General features: G+C 36.8%; 2 protein-coding genes across 20 annotated transcripts in view; one reads left to right on the plus strand and one right to left on the minus strand.

The window, feature by feature from the left end:
• The first annotated feature begins 155 nt into the window (after positions 1-155).
• Positions 156-22,520, plus strand: part of LOC106352980 (extensin-3-like) — a 22,707-nt gene continuing 342 nt past the window's right edge. Inside the window, exons 1-4 of one of the 19 annotated variants that reach the window (XM_048762310.1) lie at positions 156-165; positions 1,978-1,982; positions 12,298-12,301; positions 21,274-22,459. In XM_048762310.1, coding sequence (XP_048618267.1) covers positions 21,300-22,445 — 1,146 coding nt within the window. In that variant the 5' untranslated portion in view covers positions 156-165; positions 1,978-1,982; positions 12,298-12,301; positions 21,274-21,299 and the 3' untranslated portion in view covers positions 22,446-22,459. The other 18 variants (XM_048762309.1, XM_048762307.1, XM_048762302.1 and 15 more) reach the window with 18 other exon arrangements.
• LOC106350667 (glutathione S-transferase T2-like) lies at positions 1,303-2,179 on the minus strand. Its single transcript, XM_013790523.1, has 2 exons — positions 1,967-2,179; positions 1,303-1,866 (listed from the first exon to the last, which is right to left on the minus strand). Exons 1-2 carry the CDS (start codon positions 2,177-2,179, stop codon positions 1,303-1,305), a joined length of 777 nt encoding a protein of 258 aa, XP_013645977.1.

The raw sequence follows: 22,520 nt of genomic DNA on the forward strand, positions 1-22,520 counted from the left end.
TTTGTTTTCATTGCTCGTGAGGACATCTTGTGACACTATATTTTGTTTTCATTGGTCACGAGCACACATGCTCACGAGCACACTTGTATTCTCATGTAACTTTGTTTAGTTTTGCAGAGAAACAATTTTTTTTTAATCTCCAAGACCAATGGTCACGAGCACACAGTGAAGACATCTTGTGACACATTTTTGGAGGCAAGTGCAATCCAATTGTCATACTTTTTTGTAGATCATGATCGTGAATCATGTTTTCATGAATGTGTAGTTTACAAAGAGATCATTTATAATTATAGCCATAATGCGATAAGAGTTCATTTATAAATAAAGTCATAAGTCATTACGAGTCATTACAAAGAGTTCAACAAAAATCAGTACAAATCCGATTCATTACAAAAGGCTTGTTCGAAAAACTGATCAATAACAATGATCATTACACCAACAAACTGATCAGTACAAATCAAATTACACATTACTACATCATCTGGATTCACTTAAAGATGATCCCCAAACCTATGAAAACTAAAACAATGATCATTACACCAACAAATATTTCAAACCCATTGATAAAACTTGATCTCTTCTTTGCTAAGTCACACACAAGCTTCTCTAGCCTTACCAACTTCTGCTCAGTCTCAAAGTCACTCAAAAAGGTGAGATTATCTACCTTTTCAGCCAGTTGAAGTATGTGTCTATCCCTGGCCCTCATCTCCTCCATCACCGCGACATCCCACTACTTCCAAACATAGCATTCTCCATCATCAACCTGCTCACATGTGTAGTATCTTCTTCCTGGATCGTTTTTTTTGTGTACGACGTTGCTAGTAGAGGTTCACCACCACAGTAGCATGTCTGCGGGAATCCAAACTCAACCTCGGGTTGCGGAGGGTACTGAGCCGGCGCAACATAATTGATGCTTAACTCAGCTTGGTCCCGACGAATAAGCTCTTCCGTTGAGCTGTATCCACTGCCAGCTATCTCCCCACCATACTTCTCTAAATCTGAAGGCTGGCTGTAGCTATATCGACGGCCCATTTTAACTAAACCTGAAAAAAACTAATCATATTAGATAGACATCTAATGATCCAGGAAGATAGACAGTTTTTTAATAAAAGAGCAACATTCATTTATAAAGTAGAAAGCAGAAATACATAGATAGACATTCTAAGTTATTCATTTATAAAAAGATAGACATTTTAAAAGCAAACAAGAAGGGAATTCATCACGTTTAAGATAATACAAAGTACTAAACACATAAATTTTAAGACATAGTTCTAACATAGAAACATATACAAGCTCTAATTCTCAGAAATACTGGGAGAGTAGCTTATTCTTGACAACTTCTTCAGCCTCACTTAGTGGTTCTTTCTTGGCTAGGAGTGTGTCTAGTATGACAAGCTTTGACAGTTTCTCCTTCATCATGAGATCCTCCTTCTTCATTTCCCAAATGCTCGTATACTCAGCAAGAGACTTCCCTTGAGCATTATTCCTTTTAGCTTTAGCAGCCTTGATACCTTCAGGACGGATCTCATGATCACCAACAGTGGAGCTTGAAGTTTGTGAACATGTCTCTACAGCTTTTCGCTTTGAACTCCCACTAGGTTTAGGAGTGTTAAGGTTAAGCCATTTCTGCTCATACCTCAACACACACCACGCATGTTTAAGATTAAATTTCGTGTTGTGATCAGAGTAGAAGATGTCATGAGCCACCTTGAGAAGATCGATTGTCATTCTGGCCAGAACTGATCTGTCTCTCTGCTGCCGCATATGCACCACATAATTTGTTGGTGAAGTCATTGATTTTGTGCCACCTCTGCTTACAATGGAGATGCTCTCTTGGTTCACCACTCTCTCTAGCATGAGGACTTGCTGCATAATATTCACCTACTCATTTCCAGAAGGTCCCTGCTTTTTGTTCATTTCCAACAACAGCATCCTTAGATGTGTTTAGCCACACACTTATTAGGACCTCGTCATCAGCTGGAGTCCATTTCCTTCTCTCCCTACAGGCCACTGGTGTGTCTTCACGTACATCTGGAGCGTCGGTTTGTTGTGAACTAAAAGGAGGGATTTCTAAGGCTCCAAAGTTCAAAGTAGAAGGATAACTTTCATAAGGAAAGTTCTGACTATTAAGAAGGCCTACATAACTACGAGACTGACTATATGGATTCCTTGAATCCATATTGATTAGAACAGAGATAGGAGTATAGAAGAGAAGCCGTAGATAAACCAGAGATATATGATACAATGAGGGATGGTTGGGGTTTAATAGGCGAAACTTGAAGAAGCAATAAGTAAGAATAATAAAGACATAACCATAAACTACCAACGTCTAATCAAGAGTTATTACACATTGCACAACCAAAAAGCTATCAAGTAATTAAATTATAAGAGGATTTGGTTTCAAACAAACTAGACTCCAATGACAAAGAACTAACCATAAACATCTCTTTATTCAGACTTGTCAATTTAGTTCACTAACCTTCAATTACGTTAAAAATGATTTCGTTCGAAACCAACTACAAGAACAAACGTACTAAACAATATACTTTTTCGCAAAAAGGTTACATATGGTATGAGAACACACCATAAAACTCGAATGAGTGAATCACCATGCATACGTCGTTTTCTAACAAATCTTGTATTCTACCAATCATTTGAAAAATAATGCTATGAGAACACACCATAAATCACCAAGTTACAAAACGAATACTGAGTTACCAAAAATGATAAACCCTATCAACACTGAACTTCTAAACACGAATTCTCAAATCTACAAAGATAACCAAAACACCAAAATCATAAACCAATATGGTGACAATTGAAATCAACGAGAAAGCAAGATAATGAAACCCGGAAAACTACATAAAGATACACCTTTTGTAATTAATTTACAGAAAATACACAATTCTTGATACAACAGTCCTCAGAAAATGAAAAAGCTAAAGAAAAGAATAAACCTTTGAATGGATTTGTTCAAACATCAAAAAACACCAAGCATAGAATCAAGAATTTTCATTCCTCAGAAAATGAAAAATCAAAAAACAGAGACACAGTGCAAAGAGAAGACCCTTACATTTACTCAAACACTGAAATCCATCGAAGATCAATTGTACTTATCAAGAAAATGAATCTAAAAATGGCTTCATCTCTGAAATCCCTAAATCTACCCTAATTTTCAATTAGATTTACTCAAACATCAAGCATAGAATCAGAAACAAATCGGTGAACAATCACAAACAAGAAGCATGCAATCAAATCATCACAATATAAATTTCCAATCAAACCCAGATACGGAGGACTTATTTTCGACAAATAATTCCTATAAATCTCAAAACGGAGGACCGAGGAGGAACACGTACCCGGTTTCGATTGGATTCGGCGGAGAAGGGTTCAAAAAAGTCAGATGACTGACTGTCTGTTTTAAACAAATGCATGTTTAATTTTGTAATATATTTATAAGTGGTTAAAATATTATCTAAGGTGTCGGCAGAATATGTAGTATATATTTTCTACTCTTAGAATTTTAATTTTGACTTATTTTACAATGACTTTTCTCTTTGGGGAGGGGGGGGGGGGGGGGGGGGGGGGGGGGGGGTGAGGAACATTGGAATAACGGATCGGGCCACTATAACATATTTGGTACCAGAAGGAAGATGGAATTGACCTAAAATGCTCAGAACATATGGTTTAAGTGTGAAATTGTTGTATTATTTTTGTAGCGTTCAACCAATGACTTTTCAAAGTAGACATATGGTGGTAACTAAGGTAATATCCAATATGATGAAACAATAACTTATATATTAAGTGAAACATTGTATATACTTCTTCCGTTCCTAAAAGATCTATATTTTAGAAAAAAAAATTGTTTCAAAAAAATACATTTTTCATATTTTTAATGCATAAATTAAATGTAAATTGTAAACTTCAAAAATCATAATTGTATTTATTAAAATTCTATCGGTGAAAACTCGTGGGAAATAGTTGATTACGGGAAATAATATATTGGTAACTAAAATTTGATATATTTTCTTAATAAGTGTGAAAATTCTAAAATGTGGATCTTTTATAAACGGAAGGAGTATTATTTTAACAGGAACATCTTTTTACAATTGAAAAACAAATCCCATAAACCAAAACAATCAATGATGTCCTAACACTTTTAATAAAGAAAGACAAATAATAATGAAATTTCAAGAAAAGTTGTAGTTAAAATCAACACATGTTAAAGATGATTAATACTAATTAAAGTTAAATATGAATTTAAATTGATAGGGTTCATATAGGATATATGGAATTTAATCAATATTATCAAAGTAGATATCTATTATGGCATTGATTTTCTTATTAGTTTTAGCATAATAGTTTGTTTTTCCTTTTCTGAATAAAATTTGTCAATGAGATTAGGAGGGATTTGGACTGTTGTTAGCAAGGGATTTTCCTTATAAGTCAAAAAGATTACGATTGATATCAATAAAAGCAACATCTTTTCCGAAAACAATAAAAAGAGTTGTGAACTAGTCCAGTTATTGTGCATTTATGTTCCATTAATTTCGTCATATTAGTCAAAAGATAAATTACTTACAATATAGTTTGATAATTATCTTATTAGGATCATACTATATTCCATAACCAATACCATCAACAGAGTTTCCAAGTTTTTGTTCGTTCATCTGATTTAATGGTGATCTCACTTTAACAAAACAATCATAAAGACTTTCAGTAGTCTCAACTAATGTGTAACATATTTAGTTATAAAATCTAAAGATTATGATAGATAGGTCCGCAGTAGTCTCAAATAATGTAGTTTACAGTACGATTATAACGTTAAGCCTCTAAGATATATATTATACTCTATTTATCTTATTAGTAATGTTTGAAAGATACATATAGAATTTATAGAAATTTTTTTTTATTAACGACATTAATCTCGAATTGAACTGAAAAAAATGATAATTCAGTTTTGAGAAAGATTACTTTTTTCATGGTCATATTGACTACAAGTTTTAACAAACCACAAGTGTTTTTTTAGTTCTTAACTATTATAAATATAACCGATATAGCACGACAAAGAAGTCGATATTCCTTAGATATTTTCTCTCTGGCAATATTTCTAACAGTTTTGTCATTACAATTTTCTTAGAAGCTCTTTTTTTAAACTTAAATTTAGAAGTTATTTTGCCTATCTGATTTAAAGAATTTGAAATCTTACAAAATTTACCGTCGAACTAATGGCTTTTAGTAATACAAATAGACAGTACTTATTTGAAAAGACACATTGATTATAGACAGCACAACGTAGACACATTCGGCAGCCCGACAAAACTGTCTTACGACAAATAAAGATTATGTACGTGTTTCCACGGAATAGTTACATATTCCATATGTTATTATAGATATTGGTTGATATATCGACGTGTAGTCTTTCTTTTTCATATCTTCTGAAAGTGATGAGTTTATTATGTTTTATATTATTTTCAAAGTATATTACAAAATCACACGTAGCTAGTAGCTAACGGGTCCAGTATATTTTAAAAATTATATCGAACAAGGAGGCCATGTTGCTTATGTCTTATGCATGAATCTATCATGATAATCAAGTCAGTAACTAGACTGAATATATTAGTGAGTCAATATATCGAAGATAGATTTTATTTTCTTTTGCAACAAAGTTATGTTAAGCCAATAATGATCATATCACCTGTGTCCATGTCAAAATCATTAACCACGATAAAATTATGAAAGTTGTAGATCTCAGAAATTAGTTTAGAGTTCGAACAACCTTATTTTGGAATTCGGTTAAGAAAAATTAAAATTTCCTGCTTAAGAAATATATAACATTCAAGCTTTGGAGGTAACATGATTACACGATATTTTAAAATAATTATAGGGCAGAAGATAGATATAAGACAATATAAATAAGCGAAAGAAAAGAAGTTCGAGGAATTTAACACTTACATATAAGAATGGTCCACGTAGTATCTAAATTAATTAAGTAAAATTTTCAATATTAATAAATGCATTAAAAATTGATACTATATCGTACGGTCTTTAAATGTTCTTATGGAATTGTTACCTAGTCAATACGTAACTATTTTTGAAAAATAAAAATAATATGTATTTTTTTTTTTTTTTTGATTAACCAGGTGTTGACCTTGCGGCCCCCCACCTAGGCCCGGCGCTAGCCTTTGCCTGTACCTTTTTACGGGCCCTGGGCACGCCTCCCCCTCCCCGCGAGTCGAACAGCCGACCTCCACTCCCGGAGGTAGTACCACTGGACTACGAGGTCCTGGGTAAAAATAATATGTATTATTTATCTCTTAATACGTAAATATTATTACTTCATAGCTATCTTATTTCGAAGGTGATAAAAATGAGCTAAATTTCAACAAAGAAATCTAAATATATAAACCATATGTAAAATATCATCAGTAAAGATACATATTGTCGTGTTACTTATAAAAATGACAACCAGTGTGACGCTGATTATTCTTGCAGTTCGTTGAAAGTAAGCTTTCAGGGATGTGTTAAAGAACTGTGAAGAAGTTGCTAATTTGTCTTAGTCCTAAACCAGCTGGTCAATATCCAATTTGATAAAAAAAAAATTCAACTTTTGTCATCTAGACTTTGTTTTTATTATCTTTTTTTTTCTGAAACTAAGTAAACTTTTATATTATCTTGTTTCTTGGCCAAGTTTCGTTTATTAATCTATTTGTTTCGTTTAATAGAATATGAACTTGGCATTTGACTCCATTGTCATCCTCACACCTCACTTATATTAAGAAGGGAGAATTGCCAAGTGTGACTCAAAACTTGGAGTAAAACCCAAAACAATACCCCAACTTGGGTCAAAGGCAAAAGTAACCTAAAAGGCTATTGAAATTACAACTATCCCCTTGTGACCAAACAAAAAAACGGAATTCTTTTTACGTTTCTACCCCTCGCAAGTCGTCTGTTTAGACGACTTGAAAATAAGTCGTCCAGACGACTTAACTTAAAGTCGTCTGGACAGTTAGTCTTAAACATAATTTAAAAATTTTGTAAAAAATATTTTGATAAGTGAAAAATGGGAATTATGTAATTAACATATGTCTTAGGAGGTATAAATTAAGATATAACAAATTTCAATTGTTTTCAGCATAGATGAGTGAAAGTAGTGAGTCATGATATTCTTAAGTTTATGTTTCATCAACATATGTTGTAGTATTGTATGTGTTCTTAGGGTTAGATTTTGGAAAGCATTAAAACCGTTTTTGAAAATTTTTAAAATTACTTATGCGTGTTCATTTCTGTGTATAGTAAACACTATTTAAGTATAATTTGATTTTATAACGTGGTTAGTTAGTTAATCTAGTCATTTTAGTTTAGGGGTTCATTTTAGGGTCTAGGACGACTTAATATTTTGTCGTCTGAAAACAGACGACTAAATATTAAGTCGTCTGTTGTACATTATCAGCCAGAATAAGTCGTCTAAACCGGACCAAACCTTAAAGTTTACCAATGTAATTTTAAAGCTAACCGGATTATTTACCCAATATATAAGGTGATTTTTTTTTTTGTTTCATTTTTCGCGATATTCAGAAACCCTAACAGTTCTCTCTCAAAGGCGATTTCGAATTCCCACGATTTCCGAACAAACCATCGTTCTCAACATCGGCTATCTATCTCACTTCATTCTCACCGTTGTCGCCGCAGCTTCTTCTAACCCTAGCGCCGCCGATTCCTCTAAACCCTAGCGCCGCCGATTCCTCTAAACCCTAGCGCCGCCGCTTCCACTATTTCCGAACAAACCGTCGCCCTCGCCACCGTGGTCACCAACGTTCTAAACACTAGCGCCGCCGCTTCTTCTAAACCCTAGCGCCGCCGCTTCTTCTCTGTAAACCTTAGCGCCGTTTCTCTGTAAACCCTAACGCCGCTAAGTCATCAATCTCGAGGAAAAGATGAACATAAAACGTTGTCTCTATCAATTTACTCATTCTCACCGTTTCACGTTTATTTTTTCAGATCTATAACCGCAATGACGAGTACTCCAACTCCTTCTGCGACTGGAAGACTTGTAAGTAATTTAAGTCGTCTACTAAGTCGTCTGGACTTATATTGTTGTCTTTGATTATTTTGCAGACAAAAAGGATGGATATTCCAGAACTCCCCCGTAGGTTATACACATCAGGGGAAGAACCAGAAGCCCACAATAGCATTTCGTATCATACGGATAACAGCAAGTTGCATACTGCTCTTAGGAAAGCTCTTACTGATGACGAATTTGAAGAGCTCAAGGAGTCGAGTTTGGGAGTTTTCATCAAGTTCAAGGAGCAGGGATTTGGTTGGGCTTCAAGGCTGGTTCACTACATGCTCAGTTTCAAGCTGGACATTAAGAAGAAGTATGAGATGTGGTCTCTCGTTGGTCCAGAACCTTTGAGGTTTTCACTGTTAGAGTTTGAAAACCTCACTGGTCTAAACTGCGAGTACATCGAGGACCTTGAGACACCAAAATGTGACGTTACCCCAGAGATGGTTTCTTTCTGGGGGATGCTGGGAGTTCATCTGGAAGCTGGGCCAACTACTGATCAGATAATAGCAGCACTGCAGAGATGCGGGGATTGGTCCAGGGAAGATCGCAAGCGGCTCGCGTACCTCTCCATCTTCACTGGATTCATTGAAGGGAGAAAGTTTTCAACCGCTACACGATCTACTCTGGCAAGGCTAGTGATGGATTTAGAACGGTTTGAGAATTATCCATGGGGGAGAGTCGCATTTAAGGTGCTGATGGACTCTTTGTGGAACAAAGAAATTGCTGGCTGTTACACCGTGGATGGGTTTATACAAGTTCTTCAGGTCTGGACGTACACAGCTATGCCGGAATTGGGTGCTAGTATTGGTGGTCCCAGAGCAGACAGTCCGTCTCCACCGATACTGGCTTACGAGGGCAGCAGAGGCCGCAGATCAATGAAAGCTGCTATCTTGAGTCAGGTATTTACTTCAATCCAAAAGACTGCGCAGACGACTTATTATAAGTCGTCTGGAAGGTCGTCCAGCTGGACGACTTATCGGACGACTTAATTAAGTCGTCTGGAAAGTCTTCCATCTGGACGACTTATTAGACGACTTATTATAAGTCGTCTGGAAAGTCTTCCATCTGGACGACTTATTAGACGACTTATTATAAGTCGTCTGGAAGGTCTTCCAGCTGGACGACATAGTAGACGACTTATAATTAAGTCGTCTATTTAGTATTTTTTTTCAAATATCTAACTCGATTCTTCTATTTACTGCAGACCCGCGTGATCAACTTTGTTGAGAAGGACATTAGTGAAATGTGGCCAAAATGGGACTCTGAGGTTGAGGACCTGCCCGCGGAGAACATCATTAAAGTCATGTATGAGCGGAGACCGTGGAAGTGGACCATGGATTGCTGGGAAGTCACTGGTACTAAGGTCAATACAAAACCTAAGGTTGTGACTCCATCAAAGAAGGCCAAAGAGATGGTTGTGTTGGAGGAGGAGGAGGAGGAGGAGGAAGACAATCCAAGACCTCGGAAGAAAGCTCGTAAAGAGGCTCCTAAAGTGGCTAGTGAAGAGGCTAGAGAAGAGGCTAGAGGGGTGACCAGAGAGGAGTTGGAAATTATGTTCAAGGGCGTAGCTGACTGCATGAAAAAAGGGTTTAATAAGTGCATGAGGGAGTTTAGGAAGTTGTCCGATAGATTGGAAGCTGTGGAGAAGAAGGTTGGTGTCACCAATCAGGCTACCCCTCAAGATAAACAGCCTACCCCTCTTGCCAAAGAAACCGGGGGTAGAAACAAACAGGCTACCCCTCAAGATAAACAACCTACCCCTCATGCCAAAGAAACCGTGGTTAGTAACCAGCCTCCTCCTCATCAAACCAAACAGCAGCCTCCTCCTCCTCAAAAGAAACAGCCTCCTCCTCAAAAGAAACAGCCTCCTCCTCAAAAGAAACAGCCTCCTCAAATCAAAGAGGTTAGTATCAAATCCAGGGTTAACTAGTTGTCCAGACGACTGTAAAAGTTGTCTGGACGACTAGTTGACCCTGGACGACTTAAACGTAAGTTGTCTGGACGACTAGTTGACCACGGAAGACTTAATTTTAAGTCGTCCAGGTCCAACTAGTCGTCCAGACAACTTTTGTTTAAGTCGTCCAGAGTTAACTTGTGTGCAACTTTTATTGCAGAGATGGTTGCCGGAGGATACAGCAACCGAGGCAACTCGGTAAATAAGACCTCCAAAGAGATTGTTGCTGTCACTTCCACCGATCACCAACCGAGCCTCGCTTCCACCGATCAACAACCGAGCCTCGCTTCCACCGAGCCAAGCGATCCAGTTTCAGAACCGAGCCTGGTTGTATTGGACAAGCGTGCAAAGAGTAAACGAGCGAAGAAACCTGCTCCCACTGTGAGATCTCCTTATACGGCAGAGAAAAAAAAAGATAAAGTGGGAGCCTATAATCCATTTCCGCCAGTAAACAAAGATCGGTTGAAGGAACTCGCTGATTGGTTGAAAACTGATCCGTAAGTGATTGCTTTACCCATAATAGCTTGATTTAGTCGTCCAAAACTGATTGCTTTTTTGTTTGCAGTCATTATTTAACTAAGACCGAGGACAAACCACGTACATCACCAACAAGGTGGTACCACTTCCTCCGGACAGCCAGAGGATGGCTGGAAGACTGCGTAAGTCTTCTGCACACGATTTAAGTCGTCTACAAAGTCGTCCAAGTAGACTACTTTCCAGACGACTTATTATAAGTCGTCTGGAAAGTCGTCTACTTGGACGACACGTAGACGACTTATATTTAAGTCGTCTGGTAACTTCTAACTTGTTATATTTAATATGCAGCATATAGATGCTTGGATTAATGTGCTAAGGCAGAGGTATCAGGAGAACCCACAAGCTTTCAGGAGCGAGCGAATGTGCTTCCTGGATCACAACTTTTCCCAGTCTTGGAGAGAGCAGTATCACCTCTTCAAAACATCGGAACCTGATCACAAAGGTTTAGGAAGAGTTCTACCTGGTGGGGCGTCGTATTTTTATGACGGATCAATACCTTCATTTTGCCAATCAAACAAGAAGTGGGGGGAGGACATTGATGATATCTATGCGCCAGTGAACTTGGACGACAAGCATTGGGTTGCTATTTGGATATCGATCCCTAAGAGGCACATAGTCGTCTGGGACAGCATACCTTCATCTAGTGTACCAGACGCATGGGATGCGATAATGGAGCCTTTTCTCCAGATGGTCCCTTATCTGCTTGTTGAGTGCGCAGCCACCGACGAAATACGGGTCAAATACGGGTTGGAGCCATACACATATGAGAGACCGCTGAAAGGTGTACCCACGGCCAACAATGGTGATTGTGGCGTGTACACTGTAAAGTACATTGAATGTCATGCTCTCGGTGTCTCCTTTGACCCTAAAGACTTTGCTAGGTGCAACGCAAAGAAAATGAGGGATAATATGGCGGTGGATATATGGAAGGAGCTTGTTGATCAGCATCTAAAAGAAAATGTGGATGGTGATAGGTTCGTGGGCTTGTATGATTAGATTAGTGTTTGTATTTGAACTTGTCTTTGTATTTGAATATATAAGTTGAACTTGTAAATATATAAGTTGTAAATATATAAGTTGTCTGGAAGATTAGTGTTTGTATTTGAACTTGTAAATATATAAGTTGTCTGGAAGAAATAAGTCGTCTGGAAGGTTTTCCAACTGGACGACTTACAAATAAGTCGTCTAGAAGGTTTGGACGACTTATTATAAGTCGTCTGGAAGGTTTTCCAACTGGACGACTTACAAATAAGTCGTCTAGAAGGTTTGGACGACTTGAAGGGATAGTAGAAGGTAGTCTAAAAATAAAATACACTTGAAGGGATAGTAGAAGGTCGTCTAAAAATAAAATACACTGGACGACTTAGTAGAAGGTCGTCTAAAAATAAAATACACTGGACGACTTAGTAGAAGGTCGTCTAAAAATAAAATACACTGGACGACTAAAAATTTAGTCGTCTGGACGGGTAATCAAGACGGGACGACTTAAAAATTTTGTGTACATTGTGGTTTCGTATGGCCAGTTTCCTTGCAGTTTGAGCATCTCCGTGCCCTGTGTTTCTTCCTGGGTTTGTGTCCTCTCATCCTAGATAGCTCCAACCAAGATTGCCATCTTGATTTCTTCGGTCTCCCCCGACCACGCTTTAGTTCTGGAGGAAAGCATTCTCGTTCCTCAATATGTTGTGACACGATAGGATATATATTCTCTGAGTATCCTGCATACAGATAATTCTTTGAGTACAGTGGACATACAAGTGTGGAGATATGCAAACCAGCATGTATTCCAGCAGCTATAGCATGAGAGCAAGGTATTTTCTCCACTCCATAGACACCACAATCACACTTTGCATGTTCCAAATCAACCACACAGTCCATTTTGCCACCTTTGACAAAGAAATGCCATCCATCAATTGGTTCGACCGTCATCGTACCCGCTATCTCTTCTCGAACAGCAAGCAAGTATTCAACACCCCCGCTATGTTCAGTTGTGAGACTCAAAGCATCTTGTCTCCTTTTCCAATACCATTTTCCTAACTTCTGCCTTATGAACTCCAGCAGGAACGTAATCGGAAATCCTCTTGCTCGCTTCAGTGCGGAATTAATAGATTCAGCAATGTTGCTTGTTTTTATGTTGAACCTGTTCCCCTTACAATAAACCCTTGACCATAGCCTGACGTCGGCTTTCTCCAAATACGTTGCAAGTTCCGGGTTTGCACTCCGTATCTCAGCCATGTACCGGTCAAAATCGTAAACCGTGTGAGCATAAGCAGCCCCTTTCACCAAGTACATGAGATGTTTCCCTTTAAACTTTTTGACAATGTTATCTTGAAGGTGATAATAACATATTCCTCGGGTTGCCCAAGGAAACACCTTATCACACGCACTTTTAATGGCCTTGTGCCGGTCGGAGACTATCACCAGAGGCTTGTCATGAGATATACAACTAGCCAATTTTGTGAAAAACCATTCCCAAGAAGGTATATCTTCCTCATCCACGATCCCAAAAGCCAATGGGAATATCTGAAAATTGCCATCTTGTGCGGCTGCAACTAACATAGTTCCTCCATACTTTCCACTTAGGTGAGTTCCATCCACCACAATGACCCTTCTCTGATACTTAAAACCTTTGATAGAAGCTCCAAAAGAGAGAAATAGATACTTAAATCTTTTCATAGAATCAAGTTCTATCGCCGTGATAGAATCAGGATTTGCAATGGAGATTTGCTCGAGATATGATGCCAGACGCGAATACCCTTCTTCTGCTGATCCTCTCACCAATCTTTGTGCATATAACAGTGCTCTGTATGAAGTGGTGTAATCAAGCGCCATGCCAAACATGTTCCTCATTGCATCAGTGATATGCTGCGGAGTTATCCCATCAATGATTCCAACACGATCAATGAAAAGACTACCTACATACTTCGGAGTACAGTGTCTCCGCTGAGCGATTCGGTCTCCCGCTGAGCATAAATGTTTTTCCACATACTTTGTTACCCAAAACGTGTTTGTCCCATGTTTGACACTCGCTCTGACCTTCCATCCACAATAGCTAACCGGACATGTTGCCACAACGAGAGTTTTCGTTGATTTGTATAATTTGAAAGAAAACTTACCCCTCACTGCTGCCAACCGCAGCTCTGAAAGCAGAGCACCCTTGCTAACAAAACTCTGGTTGACATAGATACTGGTACCATTCGATTTTCCTCCTTCAATAGCATTTGTCTTAGCATATGTCTTTTGGATTTCTTCAAAACAAATATTATCATCATCTTCCTCGTCCTCATCTGGAACCTTTCCATAAAGACTGTAATCCCCACCATTCTGATCCGTTTCACCAACAATAGAATTATCAGCATCCTCCTCCCCATTTTCCTCCTCCCCATCTTCTTCCCATTCACCAGCTTCATCATTATCACCAACATCTTCTTCCCATTCACCAGCTTCATCATTATCACCAACATCTTTTTCCCATTCACCAGCTTCATCAATATCCCTTTTCTCTGAAACCGTTTCGACCTTGCTGCGGCTTGATACACAAAGACATACTCTATGGGTTTTGAGTATCTCCAGCAAGTTTCGAACTTGTCTATCACTTGTAACATGAATGGGAAGACTGCCTGGAGCCATCATCATTTCTGCTGGTAATGAGTAGCTAATCTCCACACTCACTGTTCTCATGTCCAGGTTATAATCTTCTTGAGCCATTGCAACAAGTTCAGCATGTGTTGAATCTTCATTCAATAAAAACAATCTTCCTCCTTTGAGATCATCAACCACAAAATCCCAACGGAAATCTCTCAACAACCATTCTCCATACACTGCATGTAACTGAAAAATCATCTGCAAATATTCAAAATAAAACACATTAGTAAACATAGAGAAAAGGGAAATGAAGAAGTTCAATAAACATTGCCGCAGACGACTTAGCATTAAGTCGTCCAGAAGACTTAAAGGTAAGTCGTCTAAAGAGGTCACTTTTGCAATTGAAAAAGTCGTCTAAAGTCGTCCGGCTTTGTTTGTTAAAAAAAAAACTTCAGACGACTTATATATAAGTCGTCTACGAGAAACGGGCTAGTTTTGCATTTGACCGAATCGTGTCAGATCTTTGACTATTTCTGGACGACTTATAATTCAGTCGTCTCTGGGAAAGTTAAAATTTCAATATTTTATGAAAACTTGACGACTTACACGTAAGTCGTCCTAGGTTAGTTTTGTAATTGAAAAATAAAACTTGAAATTTAACTTTCTCCAGACGACTTAGATGAAAGTCGTCCAGCTAAACGACTTAATTTAAGGTCGTCCGGGATAAGCAAGGTTTGACCAGAAAATTGGGAAAAATTCTGGACGACTTTGCTTTCCCCGGACGACTTTAAATTAAGTCTTCTGGAGGGACGACTTTATATTAAGTCGTCTGGTTAAAGTTAAATTATGAAGTTTTATTTTTCAATTACAAAACTAACCTAGGACGACTTACACGTAAGTCGTCAAGTTTTCATAAAATATTGAAATTTTAACTTCCCAGAGACGACTGAATTATAAGTCGTCCAGAAATAGTCAAAGATCTGACACGATTCGGTCAAATGCAAAACTAGCCCGTTTCTCGTAGACGACGTATATATAAGTCGTCTGGAGTGTTTTTTTTTAACAAACAAAGCTGGACGACTTAATTTAAGTCGTCCGTTTGACCAGAAGACTCATCAGTAAGTCTTCTACATACAGATGACTTACTAGTAAGTCTTCTACGCGAACAGATCTTGAAAAAAAATTCAAATTCGTACCTTAAACTAGGTGAGATGACTTCGTTTGCACACAGGGTCTTCTCCAACCACCCAGAACCTCAAACGAAAGCAACCGTAAGTCAAAACGAAAGAAATATGGCTCTGTCAAAAGCTTGAGTTTTTTGGATGAATATAGAGAGAAAGTGAAAGAAATGTTGTTTTTAGTTCATAACAATTGAAACAGAGAGAGTGTAAAGAGATTTACGTGCATTAAAGGGCATTAAAAGCTCCAAACAGTTCGTACAAGGTTGTTGCCACTATTCATTGCAGTGGCAGTATTGTAAATACTTGAAGAAGATGAGGTTGAGACAGTAAAGAAGCCATTTTCGAAAAAAAAAAAAAAAAAATGTTAATGGCATTTTCGTAGATAAAGTGCAGGTGTGGGGTTAAAATCTCAAAAAAAAAAGGAGTCAAAAGAAAAGGTTAGTTTTCTGTTTGACTCCAAGTTTTGAGTCACTTTTGCAAAAAGCCCTATTAAGAAAGGATCGATCGGTCTTAATAACTCTTCATTTACGTGCTATGTTAGTTAAAACTTATATATCAACGTTTTCTTATCTTGCATACTTCACAGCATATAATAAAAAATGAGAGATTTACCAAATATGACTCAAAACTTAATTTTGATTGCAAAATATACCTAAACTTGAATCAAATGCAAAACTAACTTAAAAGCTTTGTGAAATTACAGTAAGTCCCTTGTGACCAAACGAAAAAACATAAACCATTTTTACGAATATAGCCCCAGTAAGTCGTTTGAGATGCTGGAAGTCGTCTAGACGACTCACAAGTAAGTCGTCTGGTGTAGTTGATTTTAAAAACAATTTATAAATTTTTTAAAAAATATTTTGACAAATGAGAAATTAAAATCATGTAATTATAAACATTTTTAAGTAATGTAAATTAAGATATAATAAAATTAAATAGTTTTCAGCATAGATGAGTGAAAGTAGTTAATCTTGATATTCTTTGGTTTTATGGTTTGACAACATATGTTGTAGTATTGTATGTATTCTTAGGGTTAGATTTTGGAAAGTTTGAATGTTTTTTTGAAAAATAAATTTTTTACCTATAAGTGTTTATTTTCGTGTATAGTAAACACTTTTGAAATTTAATTTGATTTTATGAAGTGTTTAGTTAGTTAATTAAGTTTAGGGGTTATGTTTAGGGTCTAGACGACTAACTTGTAAGTCGTCTGGTGAATAATTTAAACCAAACGACTTACATGTAAGTCGTCCAAATATTTCCGCCTAAATTTTTTTAAAAGATTATTTTCCCGCTTAAATAATTTAAACCAGACGACTTACAAATATTTCTTCTAGGAAGTCTTCTATTTTATTTTCTCGCTAAAAATATTAAAGTCTTCTGGGTGACTTACAAGTAAGTCGTTTAGGAAGTCGTCTGAATCAAAAATATTTAACCTAATTGGATTTTTTGTCTCCCTATATAAAGAAAAATTTACACATTCTCTCTCATTCTCTCAAATGGCTGCAACAAAAATGTAATGTTCATCATTCTAAAACTCTTCAACATCTCTCTAATCTCTTTGAACTTATAAACACTAAGCTTTATATCAATTTATTGTTTTTCTCATGTCTTTCTCACTAATTTATCTTGTTTTTGCAGGTTTTTCATCACATGGTTCTCATCTCCCTCTCATTTAAAGGTAGATATATCAATTTTAGATATGTATTTTTGTGTGTTCTATAAAAGTAGATTTATCTAATCTTCCACTAATTTTCTCTATTTTTAAGTCATTTGAACGTTTTTGGATATGCAGGTTTTTCAGATCTAGATTTGGATATGAACGTCTGGGACGACCTACCTGTTAGTCGTCTAAAATATAATGCGCTAGACGACTTCCAGGAAGTCTTCTTCCATATCAAGTGGAGTCCAAAATTGTCTTTGTAGAGGAATGATCTATAATAGTTTTATTTGTGGTCTGATTTTTGATTTGCATGTCTACTCTTTTAGTTGTGATTTTTTCGTAAAATCATTAATAATATTTCCCAAGATGTAATATATGTGCTAATAATGTGTTTACACATTTACAAATCAATGAAATAATATACTTCAATAGTCTTTTTCTTATCTTTGGATCTTCCATATGCAATAATAAACTCCAATAGCCTTTTTTCATCTTAATAAACAAGAATGTTGGTAGCCTCATATTGACACAACATTTTAAGAAGCATTTTAACTCTTCTTCCAACTCATAACAATAATCATCATTGGTGTCTATAACAATAATACTTATGAGATGGAAACAAACAATAGTAACTAGTCAAAGCATATCACATTTTTACAAGTTGGTATTGAAAAACTTAGTCAAATTTAGTAAAACTAAGGGAGAAAACATATTTTGAAAAAATGAGTTTTATACATCTTGAAGTTACTTATCACTCTTAAATATACAAGTTATTCAAAAACTAGCGTAGAAGACTTAAAAACTAGCGTGGAAGACTTCCACGGGAAGTCTTCTCGGATCAGTTAAAAACTTTAATTAAGGTGAATGTTGGTAACCTCATAAATATCACCAATTAAGTTATAAATTTCATTCAGTAGCCCTAATATTGACTAATATACATGAATTAACAAAAAAATATTAAAAAGTCTTTATAGGTTTAGAGAAAATGAAAGTTTATTAAACATTGACGTAGACGACATCCACGGAGATCGTCTGGACGACTTCCACGGAGGTCGTCTGGGAAGTCGTCCATTTAGGTTAGTTTTGCAATTGATTTTTAACCTAGACGACTTACAGGTTAGTCGTCCACCTTTGTTTGATAAAAAAAATCGAGACAACTTACATGTAAGCCATCTAGGAAAAACATGTTAGTTTTGCATTTGACCGGAATGTGTCAGAAATTTGACTTTTCCTAGATGACTTACAAGTTAGTCGTCCATTAGAAAATTAAAAAAATTAATATTTTGTTTTTTTCTAGACGACTAACTTGTAAGTCGTCTCAAGTTAGTTTTGCAATTGAATTATTAAGCAAATTTTTTTTTCTAGACGACTTACACGTTAGTCGTCTCGAGTTTTTTCCTAGACGACTAACCTGTGAGTCGTCCAAGATAAGCAAGGTTTGACCAGAATCTCGGAATAAAATCCTGGATGACTTCCATGTAAGTCGTCGGACGGACGACTTCCGTGTAAGTCGTCTAGAATTTTTTTTTTGTTTAATATTTCAATTGCAAAACTAACCTGAGACGACTTAACTTACATGTAAGTCGTCTAGAAAAAAAATATCATTTTTTTAATTTTCTACTGGACGACTAACTTGTAAGTTGTCCAGAAAAAGTCAAATTTCTAGCACATTCCGGTCAAATGCAAAACTAACCCGTTTTCCCAAGACGACTTACATGTAAGTCGTTTCAATTTTTTTTTTATCAAACAAAGGTGGACGACTAACCTGTAAGTCGTCTAGAAAAAATAAATTAAAATTTAATTGCAAAACTAACTTCTGCATTTACCAGACGAGTTCAAGGTAAGTCGTCTACAGCCAGAAGACTTACCTGTAAGTCGTCTGGACGAACAGATCTGGAAAAAATCTCAATTTCATAATTTCAACCAGTGAGATAACTTGTTTAGCACACATAAGTCTTTTCCAAGCACCCAGAATCTCAAACAAAAGTGACCCAATATGGAGATAAAGTGAAAGAAATGTTGTTTTTAGTTGATAAAAATTGAGAAAGAAAAAGTGTAAATCGATTTGAGGTACATTAAGAGCTTCAAATTGGTTGTTCATGGTGGTTGATGTATTGATGGCAACGACAATCTTGTAAATACACGAAAATGATGAGGTTGAGAGAGTAAAAATGTCATTTCGAAAAGAAAAAAAAAACTAATAGCATTTTCGTAAATAATGTGAACTTGTGGGGTGAATAGAACAACATAAAAATCCAAAAAACGTAGGTTACTTTTGTGGTTAACTTCATGTTTTGAGTCAATTTTGCAAAAATCCCGTTAAATATACTTGAAGGGGCAAGAAACGTGTTCCACAAAGAAAATACGAGACAAACTCCAAATCAAAATAAGAGAATCACTTTCACCGGCGGGAATTATATTCGTGTGTATGACAGACCACCTTCTTCTCTTATATTCATTCCACATTTCAAACTGGCCGCCTTGAGTCAACGCGTTATTTATTTGTATTCATATGTACTTTCTTATTTGAAGATATATCGACTAGAAAATTAAACCTTACATATATAATAAACGAATTTAGAAGATGATGTAAGTTCAAGGTTTCGATGAACATGTTATGTCATTTAATGTTGGTTTATAGGTTCATTATATGCTCCACTAGATGGAAAACAATATTATCCGTAGTAGTATCTTCTAGGTGAAAACTAAAAACGAAATCATAATACCTAAGGATACATCCAAATGAAACTGACTTCTAGGCTTGACCAATATACATTAAGTGCAAATTGTTGGCATATAGTGCATTTTAGTTAAAGATGAATAAATTTTACATATTAGTTGATATTATTTATACTGGATATTGAATTGATTACATTTTGTCATCAAAGTGAAAATTATGAATAGATTCGGTAACCATTTTTGACCAGTGGCAAGTAGGTGAGTTCGATAACAACCTGTTTAGCTAAATCTAGTTGTATGTGATTTATTGGCCTATTTTTCATCTCTATCTAAGAAAAAGGACGTGTTTATAGCCGAAAACCATTTAGCATTAGGAAGATCATACACGAACTCAAAATGAACTTGCAAAGGCTTTATCTAAAGCATTAAAGGTAAAGTTATTCGTTTCCCATCATTCAAAAGGACTTGTATAGAGCAGCCTCATCGGCTAATATTGGGGTAGAGGATCTCAACCATTTTATTATGTTTTTTTTGGTCTAACCATTTTATTATGTTAATAAATTAATACAATTTTTGTTAAGCAATTAAAATCTTTTTTTTTCTTTTCTAAAAATAAACCAATCAAAACATGCAAGCTAATGTTGAAGAGTTCTAACAATATGTCTGCTGCGATCCCGTCCCACTCTTTCTCTTTAGTTTTTTCTTTCCTTTTAATAAATTCATCATGAGAACCCCATCGTCATCTTGTTGATGTAGGTGCTCTATAAGGAGCCAAGAAGAAAATATCAGAAAAGATGCAAATGTGATCGATAGGAGGCGAAAATTTAATAACTGTGTTAAGTAAACTACATGATCGATAGATTTGAATTGAGTGGTCTCGACCATATTTTGTTTTTGATAAAAGTCCGAAATTATATTCGCTGGTTTTGGCTACAAATATTGGATCAAAGATCTACAAACGTGAAACATCTTGTATAGGAACACAAATCTATTCCCCGTCATCTATGTCTGTCACAATGTTCTACCATCATTATTTACGGGTCCCCATTATTTACATGCGTTTGTGATACTGTATAATTGTTCTTAAAATTTTCACAAAAAGATTGATCAAAAGGACCATATAATAAAAAAGTCTCGAGATTTCGAAAAAGACTAGATCTAACTTTATATTATCATGAGATTCGATACGTTGTTCTGAGGGCATGATTAACGGTGGTCTTTTATTCGGGGTTTTTAACTCATGATCTGACATTTTTTTATTTTTTGTTTTTTAACACTTTTCAGCTAAAAAATGGTTTTTATATCTCTTATTTAAAAGACAGTTTTTATTTTTTCTTAATTAAAATCTAAAAAAAAACTAAAAACTGTTTCTCAGACAAAACTAATAATACTATCTATCATTGAGAACAAACATGTCAATCATCGACGGCTGAATAAATAATAATGAGTCGGAGAGACAGATATCACTTATTTCTCCATAATATTATATTTGTTTGGTGTACATATTAACTGCTCGTACTTTTTTACATTACTTAATTTACAATTTTACCATGAGGTACCAAGGTGAAATCGAAAACAGCTATAAAGGGTGAGAAGGGGAGACTCTTGAGAGCATAAACCAAAGCAACAAAACAATCAATGGGGTCTCCAATGGCCTCCTTAGCAGCAACTTTGCTTGTTTTAACAGTCTCTCTCACCTTTGTATCTCAATCAACCGCTAACTACTTCTATTCTTCTCCTCCACCACCTGTTAAGCACTACGAATACAAATCACCACCTCCTCCGGTTAAGCACTACCCTCCCCCTCCGGTTTATCATTCTCCACCACCACCTAAGAAACACTACGAATATAAATCTCCACCTCCTCCAGTTAAACACTACTCTCCACCACCGGTTTACCACTCTCCACCACCCCCAAAGAAGCACTACGTGTACAAATCCCCTCCACCCCCGGTTAAGCACTACTCTCCTCCTCCCGTTTACCATTCTCCACCACCACCAAAGAAACACTACGTGTACAAGTCCCCTCCTCCTCCGGTTAAACACTATTCTCCTCCTCCGGTTTACCACTCTCCACCACCTCCTAAGAAGGACTACGTCTACAAATCTCCACCCCCACCGGTTAAGCACTACTCTCCCCCACCAGTCTACCACTCACCACCACCACCCAAGAAACATTACGTATACAAATCTCCTCCTCCTCCGGTTAAACACTACACACCCCCTCCTGTTTACCATTCCCCACCCCCACCTAAAAAACATTACGTCTACAAATCTCCTCCTCCTCCAGTGATGCACTATTCTCCTCCTCCGGTTTACCACTCTCCACCACCACCAAAGAAACACTACGTGTACAAATCTCCTCCTCCTCCGGTTATGCACTACTCCCCTCCTCCGGTTTACCACTCTCCACCACCACCAAAGAAACACTACGTGTACAAATCTCCTCCTCCTCCGGTTATGCACTACTCCCCTCCTCCGGTTTACCACTCTCCACCACCACCAAAGAAACACTACGTGTACAAATCCCCTCCTCCTCCGGTGAAGCACTACTCTCCCCCTCCGGTTTACCATTCCCCACCCCCACCAAAGAAGCACTACGTATACAAATCCCCTCCTCCTCCGGTTAAGCACTATTCTCCTCCTCCAGTTTACCATTCCCCACCGCCACCAAAGGAAAAGTACGTATATAAATCACCTCCTCCTCCTCCAGTCCACCACTACTCTCCTCCACACCATCCTTACCTCTACAAATCTCCTCCTCCTCCTCCATACCACTATTAGAATTCTCTGTCACGGTAATAACTTTCCCAATACTTACATCTACACACCTCATTAAGTTAACTTGTAAAAAGCCTA

Source organism: Brassica napus, chromosome C7, assembly GCF_020379485.1.
Source record: "Brassica napus cultivar Da-Ae chromosome C7, Da-Ae, whole genome shotgun sequence".
Taxonomy (NCBI): Eukaryota; Viridiplantae; Streptophyta; class Magnoliopsida; order Brassicales; family Brassicaceae; genus Brassica; species Brassica napus.